The sequence below is a fragment of the Penaeus monodon genome, chromosome 14 (assembly GCF_015228065.2).
Source record: "Penaeus monodon isolate SGIC_2016 chromosome 14, NSTDA_Pmon_1, whole genome shotgun sequence".
In the NCBI taxonomy this organism is placed as follows: domain Eukaryota; kingdom Metazoa; phylum Arthropoda; class Malacostraca; order Decapoda; family Penaeidae; genus Penaeus; species Penaeus monodon.
Genome location: NC_051399.1, coordinates 22,909,559 through 22,922,058, shown reverse-complemented (window position 1 = coordinate 22,922,058; position 12,500 = coordinate 22,909,559). Strand labels below are relative to the sequence as shown.

At 35.9% G+C, this 12,500-nt stretch overlaps 2 protein-coding genes across 4 annotated transcripts in view; one reads left to right on the top strand and one right to left on the bottom strand.

Annotated features, from left to right (window-relative positions):
* LOC119580987 (heparan sulfate 2-O-sulfotransferase pipe-like) overlaps nt 1-5,987 on the top strand; it is a 28,482-nt gene extending 22,495 nt beyond the window's left edge. Inside the window, exons 4-9 of the mRNA XM_037929244.1 lie at nt 2,883-3,071; nt 3,200-3,279; nt 3,516-3,672; nt 3,772-3,887; nt 4,186-4,340; nt 4,460-5,987. Coding sequence (XP_037785172.1) covers nt 2,883-3,071; nt 3,200-3,279; nt 3,516-3,672; nt 3,772-3,887; nt 4,186-4,340; nt 4,460-4,632 — 870 coding nt within the window. The 3' untranslated portion in view covers nt 4,633-5,987. The remainder of the gene's footprint in view (nt 1-2,882; nt 3,072-3,199; nt 3,280-3,515; nt 3,673-3,771; nt 3,888-4,185; nt 4,341-4,459) is intronic.
* A 497-nt stretch (nt 5,988-6,484) lies between these two features.
* LOC119580986 (N-acetylglucosamine-6-phosphate deacetylase-like) overlaps nt 6,485-12,500 on the bottom strand; it is an 11,633-nt gene continuing 5,617 nt past the window's right edge. For 2 of the 3 annotated variants that reach the window (XM_037929242.1, XM_037929243.1), the window contains exons 3-9: nt 12,088-12,227; nt 11,233-11,367; nt 10,924-11,053; nt 10,631-10,719; nt 10,065-10,203; nt 7,965-8,141; nt 6,538-7,627 (exon numbers count right to left, since the gene is read on the bottom strand). In XM_037929242.1, the coding sequence (XP_037785170.1) occupies nt 7,395-7,627; nt 7,965-8,141; nt 10,065-10,203; nt 10,631-10,719; nt 10,924-11,053; nt 11,233-11,367; nt 12,088-12,227 (1,043 nt within the window). In that variant the 3' untranslated portion in view covers nt 6,538-7,394. Of the gene's footprint in view, nt 7,628-7,964; nt 8,142-10,064; nt 10,204-10,630; nt 10,720-10,923; nt 11,054-11,232; nt 11,368-12,087; nt 12,228-12,500 lie in introns of all 3 variants that reach the window. The other variant, XM_037929241.1, reaches the window with a different exon arrangement.

Here is a 12,500-nt window from a genome sequence, read left to right as displayed (position 1 = left end):
GGTGAGAGACAGACTGGATTGGAAATTGCAGAAACGTGATCTAACTGTGATAAGGAACGCCTGCAGACTTTCGCCTTTTTCGAGGTTGTGGAAAGTCACTTTAAATAACAGGTTAAGTACTGAGAAAATACGGATCATGAGTCAGTACTTTTACTAATAATAAAATGCGTACATTGGTAAATAAGATTAGACCAGACGAAAGGAATATAGTCATCTAACAGCGAGATATTGCTGTGATAAATGATAAAATCAGCAAAGTCAGCGAGATGTGCTGTATATATGTATTTTTTAGACTGATTTTGTGTGTGTGTGTGTGTGTGTGTGTGTGTGTGTGTGTGTGTGTGTGTGTGTGGTGTGTGTGTGTGTGTGTGTGTGTGTGTGTGTTTTGATATGTCCACATATATATTCACATACATATACATATATATATATATATATATATATATATATATATATATATATATATATATATATATATATATATATATATACATATATGTACACACACACACACACACACACACATTGATATTGCCCAGTGTTGCTTCACACTGACTTTGACTAGTAGCTCTGCCCATTATCCAGTCCATACAGGTGTTGAAAAGTGTTGGTGCAAGGACACAACATTGCCTCACCCCTGAATTAACAGGGAAGAAGTTTGACAGGCCCCCACCACACTTTACAGCACTTTCAGTACTGGTATAAAGGCTTGCTATTAGGCCAATAATCTGCGTCGGAATTCCCGAGTCTCAAGATCTCCCATAGCGATTCATGATGCACCGAGTCAAACGCCTTACTCGAAGGGCTAGTATTCGGTCTATTTTGAACTTGCCAGGAGTGAATCCAAACTGCTCCAGTCTCTGATGCCTCAGTAGGTGGTTGCAGATCTGTTTCAGAAGAATGTGGATGAAAACTTTGCCTGGTATGCTGAGTAGTATAATGCCACAGTAGTTGCTACAGTCCCAACGATTCCCTTTCCCCTTCCAGAGAGGGATGACCACGCCCTTCAACAGGTCAGGGGGAATGGTACCAGACTGCCAGATGACAGTCAAGACTTTATGCAAGCCCCGAGCCATAGGTTCACCCCCAGCCTTTAGAAGTTCAACAGGGATATCACCTATGCCTGCATACGCCAATGGACTCCTGGGCTGCTTCCAGTGTTTCATGCTTGAAGAACTCCCACAGAGCAACTGTGTCCATCAGGTTGTCAAGTTTTATGAATCGGTCAGAGACAGCCATGGGCACACTCCTCCCTCAGTCTGTCCAAGTGAAACACCTTAGAGTAGCCACTGGAGGGATGGAGAGTTTTGAAGTGGACCAGTAGGGTAGCCAAAACCAGACTATGGTCAGTGCCGTAGAACTCAGCACTCCAGTAAACTCTACAGTTCTGGAGGATCCTCCATCTCATGCTAACAAGAATGTGGTCGATCTCCTTGGCCACTGTACCCATATCGCTATACCATGTCCAGCAATGTGGGTTGGAGCGCTGATACCAGGAGCCAGAAATCCTCATTCTCTGGGACCTAGCAAAGTCCCAGAGAAGGAGGCTGTTCTCGCTGCTGGGATCAGCTCCCAAGCCATGGGGGCCAACAGACATCTCATAGCCAGCTTGGTCACAGCCGGATACCACATTGAAGTCGCCCAGAACAATGCGAATATCTCGCCAGGGGCAATTGTCTGCCACAGATGCGAGTTTGGCATAGAATGCCTCTTTCACATCGAGTTTACAAACATCAGTAGGAGCGTATATAGCAATAAGACATGAAGCCAAAGGCATGCTTCAGTCTCAATGCCATAATACGCTCATCAACCTGTGTCACCTCAACTACTGAGGACTGAAGTTGGCTGGAGATGGCATGGCTACACCCTGGAGGTGGTGACCATCACACTGGCCCAACCCAGTAATAGGTGAACCCACCCATACTGATCGTGCCACTACCAGGTCTTCTGACCTCCAAGAGGGCAGACACCTCAACTCCCAATCGTTACAATTCCCTCAATAGCAGAGGTGACCGCTCATCCTGCTGCAAGGACACGATGTTCCAAGCGCCTACCTGGAAAGCTCGCCTGAGGTTAAGCCTCCAGTGGTCACTCCAGGTGCACGCCACCTTTGCCGCTCCCGCCGACGCTGCCCCAAATAAAGGAGGGCGGTAGGCTGTGGGGTTCCCGAGGCCTTTGCCCCACAAGCTTCATGATGGGTTGGCGCATGCCAGGGCACAGGCGGGACAAGTAACTCTCGTTCCCATCCTGCACCACGACACTTGCCCTTCCAGCGGGACCCACAGCCCCCCTTGCTTGCTGGGTGGGAGGAACAGCACCCCTCCCCCTAGTATATCCATTTATTAATGACGTTGCTGGAGAGTTATCTGGGGGGAGGTGGACTGGCAAGGCCCACCTCCCCCGAGCTGCCCAGTTACTCCAGGGTGGCTAGAGAGGCATTACACACACACACACACACACACACACACACACACACACACACACACACACAACACACACACACACAACACACACACACACACTACATATATGTGTGTGTGTGTGTTTGTATGTATGTCTGCATGTATGTATATATGTGTATGTATGTATGTATGTATGTATGTATGTATGTATGTACGTATGTATGTATGTATGTTCCATGTCTCCCGACTCAATATTTAACCGAAAGAAAAAAATCAGCAATCTGTACTAGTTTTATGCTTGTGATTTTAATACAATATTTTTCGTAACATGAGTACGACCGCCAACAAATGATGTTTTTACTGCATGTTGTATGTAGTTTTAGCATAGTTGTTTTGGATGTTATCGACACCATCACAATCATTTTTGTAACATTACCTTTCCCATATTCAAATTTAACTAATAACACCATCATCCACCAGATTGACCCGATGACTTTGAACAACACCGTGAACCATCACAAGATGACCCTAGTGTTCAATCGAGTGCCCAAAGTCGGCAGCCAGAGCACCATGGAACTGCTCCGTGCACTCAGTTACAAGAATGGTTTCACGTTCCATAAGGATCGCCCGCAAAAGGTCGAGAACATCAAGCTCTCCGAAAGAGAGCAGGTAAGGAAAGAATCTGTAGAGGATAGTGATCTACTTTTTATTCTGCGAATAACCTCAATATAAAATACAAATCTTAACTTGCCTGTGTTACCAGTAAGTGGAAATCTTATTTGTACTGTCTATTGCAGAAACGACTGGTGCAGTTGGTGGATGTCTTCCGGCCGCCATCAGTCTATGTCAAGCATGTTTGTTATATCAATTTCACAACGTAAGTTAAAACTTAGCTAGACGTTTACCCTCTAAACGTTTTCCTCTTTTGTAATGATAATGCAGTCACTTTATCAGGAGTACTTTCATTCATGCTTCTTATAGATTTAACCTGTCAAAATAATAATAAAGACCTTGTTGGAATCATCATTATGGTGTAATGTGAAAATAATGTTTAATTATAGTCGCCATCTTTTTAGCAATATTATAAAATCCATAAATTTGTTTTCGACTCAGGTTCAACGTAACGCAGCCATTGTATGTGAACATGGTGCGAGATCCAGTTGAGCGTGTTATCTCTTGGTATTATTACGTAAGAGCACCATGGTACTTCGTCGAACGCAAGCAAGCTTTCCCCGAATTACCTTTACCTTCTGCTATGTGGCTACGGAAGGTACGTCATGAACAGTTTGACCATGCTCTCGTCAGTGTATATTTACTCTGTACAGGAGAAATGTTGTAACGCTTTGGTAACATTTTACTTCCCTGACAGGACTACGAGACATGTGTCCTAACTGGGGACAGAGAATGTCAATACAAGGAAGGAGATGAAAGACCTGATTTCGCCCAACTCACAGAGTTCTTTTGCGGACAAGACAAAAAGTGCACGTAGGTGTATCCCATATTTTTTCTCACATTGTCCACCCACCCAAGGCAGTTGAAGCACTTGGTGTCTCAGCTGTAGCATTATGAGTGCTTCAGTGGACAAAGAAATCCTATGGAATCCTCCACTTTGGGCTTGGATGGTGTGCTGTTGTAGTAAATTGTAGTGAATATAACCAGAAGTTTCAGTTTATTCTCTAGGTGTCATAACTGTTATATGTCAACATTATTTCTCATATACTTTTAGTAGTGTTTCATGAGGTCCTTTTTTAATACATCTTATTTCATATTTTCTCTTGTCAAGTGGGTTCAACACAGAATATGCACTGCAGAAGGCAAAGGAAAATGTAGAGAAGCATTACTCTGTTGTTGGCGTTCTAGAGGACCTCAACACTACCTTGACAGTCCTGGAACATTATGTCCCCAGATTCTTCAGAGGAGCCAAAGATCTATACTGGAGTGAGTGTTTTCATAAATTCAGATATCTGCATGGTATTATAAGCAGAGAGGTTTTTTAATGCCGATGTCAATTCATATGGTAATTACATATAATTAATACTATAAATTTCTTCCCAAAGATGAGGTGCAGAGATTCTCCAAGGTGAACCGCAATATCTACAAACCACCTGTTCCTGACAGAATAAAGGATATTGTGCGGAAGAACTTTACAAGAGAAATAGAATTTTATGAGTTCTGCAAACGTCGAATGTATATGCAATATGCTGCACTAAATCTTCCTGAGATACCATAAAAGGCCAATGTTCTTTTAGAAAAATTTGATATGGAAAAGCTAGTTTGTTTCTCTTGTGTAGCAGCGAGAATATATATGTATGGCTTGGTTTTTTCTGGATCAATTACTATATTTCACAAATCCATTATTGCCAAATTTTTATGGCTTTGGATTAATATATAAAAGATGATATAAACCATTTGCCCAAAAGGCATCATTCTGTTAATCCCACAGCATAATGAATGGACTCTGGGATGCAAATCTTTGGTGGCCAGTTAAATAATAGGAACAGATTGGTATGTACAATATATCATGTTGCAAGTGGAGTTGCATCATTTTAACATAATTATATATTGGTCTGTAGATACTTTATTCCTATTCCTAAACTGTAAATGTTATATTCCTTATAGCCTTATTCTTAGTGCTCATGTGATATTCTTATTTTTATATTCTTCATCATTGACTCATTTCCTTATCTCAGGTTTACTTCAGGTTTTTCTCACCTCTGCATTATTATTCATAAACTGGTTTATTAATAAAGAATTATAGGATATGTTTCCAGGTTGTTAAAAGAACATACACTAAATATGAGTAGATGTATTTTAAAGCAAAAACTACTACAGTGGAGAACATTTTTCTATAATCATCAAATGCAAAAAGGGTCATTTAAAAAATAATTCTCCCCTGTCCAAATAAGATTTTTAATTTATTATCTATAAGAATCCACTAAAATTTGGTTATAGTGTTGTTAATAAAATCAGTGATGTGACATAAATAAGACTCATGAGGTTGTGATAAAGACTATAATGCCATCACTGGCTTTTTTCTAGTCGTGGAGGCTGTCAGTTCCTCTCTAGTTCTTTTTAATAGCCTATTGTCAAAGCTTACATATATAAATGTATTTCAAAACTTCAAAAGGAGTAGTGAATGATTCTTATGAAAAACACTTGCCTTGTGAATCTAAATTTTTAAGAATAAACCAGAATGCTATACACTATTCACTAATTGGGTGTGTATTCCTGTCTGAAGTGTACATTTAATAACCCGGTAGGAAAATAAGATACAGATTTTCAGTGTAAATATTAATTTGAAGACTGTAGTAGAGTATCACCACAGACTGCAGAGCACTGGACACAATGGCAAACCTCAATTCCAGCACTCTTTTACCTTAATAGCACCGGGATTGAAAACTTCCATGTCCACCTTCTATATTCCTTTTTCAACTGGATGCTAAGGTCATATACCCTTACATACTTATCACTTCTTATTAATATAGCCAATTATATCATTGCCATATCATCATTTTTTGTTAATGTCCATATTCATTATGTATTGCTTTCTTGACCTATGTTGTTAATTTATGTTACAATAAATATATATATATAATAAAATAATTCATTTTCCATAAGATTTGAAATCATTTATATTATAAAGATAAGGTTTTCCATATTTTATACAATAAGATACACATTGCAATTATGAGTAGTCTTCAGATTTTTTTTTTCTTTATCACATAAGTAATTATACTTTTAAAGAGTTACCAAAATCCTTTTTGTTCTTGTAGTTCATGAAAACAGAAAAGATAAAAAAGCAATGCAGCTAATCTGCATTCCCAGGTGTAACAAGTGAAAGTAAACAATAAGCTGGAAAAAAAAAAAAAAAAAAGTTCTAACTAGAAATGTTCACCACTCATTATACACTGATACACTGGTATTGCTAATAATAATGGAACAGAACTTTTTGTTAACGTTAAGATCATTTTATCAAATTCAAAAGCATATAATTCCACACTGTAAAAGGCTAGTTGTACATCAAAATATAGCTCTCCCATATGATGCTTCCAGCTGCAAAGGTATATAGTTGAAACACAAAATTAACAACAACTTTATTAGTAAATAGCCGGGATGATGGTATAATAGAAATTTCTATGGAATACATGTTTTATCTTCATAACTAAAATCATACATAAAAACACAAACATCTTGCATTCGTAGAATACATCATAGGTACTTATGCCAGAATTTTCTGCTGTTATTAGGCAGAAATGACATGAATAATTTATTCACTTTTCATAAAAAAACAATAAATCTTTAATTCCTTTTCAATATTACTAAAATACCATAATATGTAATGGGAGACTTGAATTAAAACTGGTTATAAAAAGATAAAGTGAAAAAACCTTCATGCTAACATTATAAAAAATATAAGATAAAGTAATGTAAAATAGTTACCAGATCAATAAACTATATAAAACCTATATATCTAATTAGGAAAGAAATCACTTTTGCCTTGTTTCATTCCTAAAAAAGTACACAACTGCAACAATTTCTCTCAAAATTTATACTGAACAGAGAGCAACACTGAACTGTAAACAACTTATACATCTGCTCCATATTCAAATGTAACAGCTATATTACAGGTTATAATCTGTAATAAACATATTGCTGCAGAATGTATCATTCTGATTTTAAATCAAATATATAAAATTGCTGAGCCAGCTGATAAATAAGCAAATATGTATATAATTTTCAAATAAGTAAAGTGACTTAAACACATTCAATTTACGTCATTACCATTACTTTTCGGAAACCATTCCAAAAATATAACGAGATTCACATGTAATAATACATAAAAATACTTTCCCACGTTATATACCAAAAGAAGCAGAACTTTATCTCTTCTCTTTCCCAAAACCTTAATTACATATTCAAAGTCCCTGTGAGGCATTAAATGAGTGATCATAGAAAAAGCAAGTGCTTTGAAGTGTAAAATATACTAATTTGCTAATGTTTTTTACAAGGAACAGATTCATTATAAAAGAGTTGGGGTGCTTCAGGAGAACTGTACACACATTCACCTGCAATGAAAGTGTTCAATACTTTCAGTGGACCTTTATCTGACACAAGTAGAAAGTCAGCATCAGTGTTGTAGTCCAGAGTGCCTTTCTGATGTGTTATACCCATGAGTTGGGCAGGGTGTAAGGTTGCTGCCTCAATGCCTTCTACAACACTTACACCTGGAATAAAAAATACAGTGCTTTTCTAAATACAGCATATATCACACCCAAAATAAGGTGGAATGTATGATTCTTATTCAGATCAATTACATATTTTAAAGTAATCTGACTTATCCATTACATTCCAGCTTCTATACAAGGTAATTTTGAAAGACTAAAAATTATTCAAAATTAGTATTAGCATTGAAAAATCAGTACAATATCTTGCCTTAAAATCAATATAATATAATCACACCAGGCTACATTAATATGGGAAATCAGAGACTACGTCTATTATTTTGATTTTCTTGTGATATACCCAAGCAAGTCTTCATCAAGTAAATAGTTACATACATACCTGCATCATTAATGAAAACTCTGACACACTCATCCATTGTGGCCACAGAACCTGCTAGAGTGTTTGTGCCAGCCAGTACAGCACGTCTACCTTGCACCTTCACCATCATTTGACCTATGTGGTGCTCTCCGTCTTCAAGACCCATAGCTGCCATACCATCTGACACTAGCACAAGGCCTGTTTATTTGGATTAAAATATCAATATGTTATTATCCCTTACTACAAAAATACAGTAAAAATTAAATTATCATGGGCATCAACAATGTGCCAGATTAAGAGACAGTGCAAGCATCAATTTCCAGTACACATAATAAAGATATAAAGGTAACAAACAATAAGCTTTATAATTAATCTTCACCTTGAAGGCAACAATATTCATTAGAATTACACTTACAGTACAACAATTATTTTGCTAACCATACTAAACCCCACACAGAGTACATGTATACATGCATATATGTATTTATATGTATGTATGAATATATGAAGGCCACGATGGCCGAATGGTTAGAGCGTCGGACTCAAGACTCACGAAGGCAATCTGAATTCGAGGGTTCGAGTCACCGACCGCCGCGTTGTTCCCTTGGGCAAGGAACTTCACCTTGATTGCCTACCTAGCCACTGGGTGGCCAAGCCAGCCCAAGTCAGTGCTGGTCCCAAGCCCGGATAAATAGAGAATAATTACTAAAGGTACACCGGCACTCTCGTGGAAAGGAACCGGGACCTACCACGTACTCACTCCAAGAGCATCACAACATGAAAACTACAATTAAGTATCATGCTGTGACCACGGCGGCTCAGACATGAACCTACCGTTAAAAGAAGAAAGATGAATATATGAATGTATATATGTATGTATGTATGTATGTATGTATAAGTTGTGTAAGTATGTATATGTATGTTTATGAATGTGTATATATACATATATACACATATCTATATACATATATATACATATATATACATATATACATATATGTATATATATATATATATATATATATATATATATATATATATATATATATATATATATATATATATATACATATACACACACACACACACACACACACACACACACACACACACACACACACACACACACACACACACAAACAAACACACCACACACACTCAGCACACACTCACGCACACACTCACGCACACGCGCGCGCACACACACACACACACACACACACACACACACACACACACACACACACACACACACACGAATGCATGCACACATGCACACACAGCATGCATGCATGCACGCACACACACATATTGTACGTTGTATGTATGTACGTATGTATGTATGTATGTATGTATGTATGTATGTATGTATGTATGTATGTATGTATGTAACTGCCGCGATGGTCCAATGGATAGAGCACTGGGCTCCGACCCTTGTGTCCACGAGTTCAATTCCCGCCAAGCCAGTTGTAAAAAAATGCCTACGCTCGAGCCTGATCTCACAGCGAGAAAATGACATATTGCTTTGAGAAATCAAACGCAGGTGTCGTAGGGGAAGTCACCGCCATGGTATAGGTGCCTGAACCGTGGCTTACTTGGCAGGGCATCAGGAAAGGGTGGTATGTATATGTATATGTATATGTATATGTATATGTATATATCTGTGTGTGTGTGTGTGTGTGTGTGTGTGTGTGTGTGTGTGTGTGTGTGTGTGTGTGTGTGTGTGTGTGTGTGTGTGTGTGTGTGTGTGTGTGTGTACATATATATACACATACTTATATACTTTTATTTTCATATATATGTATATGTGTTTGTACATATATATATATATATATATATATATATATATATATATATATATATATATATATATATATATATATATATATATATATTATATATATTATATATATATAATATATATATATATATTATATATATACTATATATATATATATATATATATATATATATATATATATATATAATATATATATATATATATATAATATTATATATATATATATTAAATATAATAATTATTATATATATATATATATATATATATATATATATATATAATTTTATTAATATATAATTTATAAAATATATATATATTACCTTTAGCATGCGTTCTGTGGGCAATTCGAAGAGCAGCAGGATGAGTGTGGATTCCATCAGCGATGATGCCATAGAAGACAGGCCGGTTAATTTTTCTACTTGTTAGCAAACCAACAAGTCCAGGATCACGATGATGAAACTATTGAAATAAATGTTTTTTACTTTTTAGACAATAATATGGCCAATCATATAAATAATTCCTCTATCATTCATGAATTAACATTGCTCTCAAAATCTATGATTTGCAAGTATTACTATACTCTACAGGAGAAGTGTTAAGTTTAATATTACTTATTAAGTTTTGTTTTGTATTTGAAAAGAGAGGCTGGAGCAGTTAAATTGTCACTAAGTGTGGTTATATACAGTGAGAAAGAAAATTGTAGGATTTCTACCATTTTTAATTTACTGAAAATAAAATATATACAGTAATTTTTTTTTTTTTTTTTTTTTTTTATAATTATGTAAAATAAAACACTGGATTAACCTTATATTAAAAATCAGTAAACACAAAACAATGTATAAAGCTTTCCCACTTAAAATTCCAAACGTTAATATTTGTGACTTACAGGCAGCATGGCATTAAATAGATGAGTGATAAAAGAAGCACCGCTGTTTACTGCAGCCTCACCATCTTCGAGGTTGCCATTAGAATGACCTGTTTGACACCAAAGCATCATGAATAAAACATATTCTGCCAATATTCTTTCACCAGGAAAGACGCTTCTTAGCATACTTTAAAATATGGGTGATGTAGCAGAATAATATGTTCTATCAATTTACATATGACACAAAACTATTATTTCAAGACCTTTTATATTCAAAACTGTTGCATCACATCTAACATTGCAGAATGACTTACCTACACTCACGACAATACCCCGTTCAGAAAGTTCGCCTATGACTTCCTTGGCTCCTGTAAGCTCTGGGGCTATGGTAACCACAGCAGTGTTATCTAGGCGTCCGTAAGTTGACTCTAACTTATTAAATCCCTGCAGAGGGCAGTTTCACTTTTAATTGATGAATATTATGACTGATTATTATAGTTATATATCATATTCTGTTTTGTTATATCATTAGCAACTTTTAAATATACCATATTAGCAATCTAAAGTATGAGGCTCATTCAGTACATCCCAGTAATGTATGTTTTCATGCCAAGTTTGTTTACCTGGTCAAGATTCTGTATGTAGTTTAGTGGATGGGCTCCTTTCTTCTCTGGGCTGATGAAGGGACCCTCAAGGTGAACACCCAGAATCCCTGCACCTTCTTTGCTACCTTCCATTCTTTCAATGCGTGGCATTATCTGATGACAAGAAAAAAAGATAGAAAGAAAAAAAAAGATAAACATAGCTTTGTCTCAAACACAAATTTGATTCACTTAATCCTTTCCCTAAATAATGTATCTTTTCTTCACTTCTGCACAATTCAATTATCAATTTTCTTTTGTAATACCATTCCCACAACAAATTCACTGACACACAAACAACAAAAAAGTAATTAAACAAAATTAATAATAATACTAACAAATTTAAAGATACAGCAACAATAACAATCATAACAATAACAATAACAACAATAAGAATAATATTAATAATAATGATACTAATACTAATAATGATGATGATGATGATGATGATGATGATGATGATGATAGTAATAGTAATAGTAATAGTAATAGTAATAATAATAATAATAATAATAATAATAATAATAATAATAATAATAATAATAATAATAATAACAATAATGACAATAATAATAATAATGATGATAATAATAATAAAAATAATAAAAAGAGCAATAATAATAATAGCACAAAAAAAATAACAAAAGAAAAATAACGATAAAATAATACTAATACTAATAATAATAATAATTATTATTATTATTAGTTGTAGTATAATGATTATGATGGATATGCTAAAGGATAAATCAAATAATCGAATAACTACACAAACATATACAGATTAACAAGGGAAAAATACCACATGGGCTTACGTAGATATTCGCAAATCAAGCGCACCTTATGGTAGACCGAGTCGGGCGAGGTGACCAGCGTCGGGCAGAAGGAAGTGACGCCCGTGGCGAGGACTCCACGAGAGACTGAGGACACGGCCTCCTCCAGGCGGTCTGTATCTGACGAGAAGTCATAGCCAAAACCTCCTGCAAAATATTAACAACGTTTTATGCATTTCTCTGGTTACTTGCAGCCATGCACTGCCTTGTCACACTCGCGACCTCTTTTTCAAACTTCCACCATTCCGACCCCCCGCCGTCAGTTTTATTTTTTCTAACTACATATTTTAAGCAAAAATAAAGAAATCAGTAATATTTCTTTGCCTACTTTTATTGCAGCATTCCTTGAAGACATCATTATTTTCATAATATAAACACTACCGAATGGAATATTAACACCTTACGAACGCCAAGCAAACT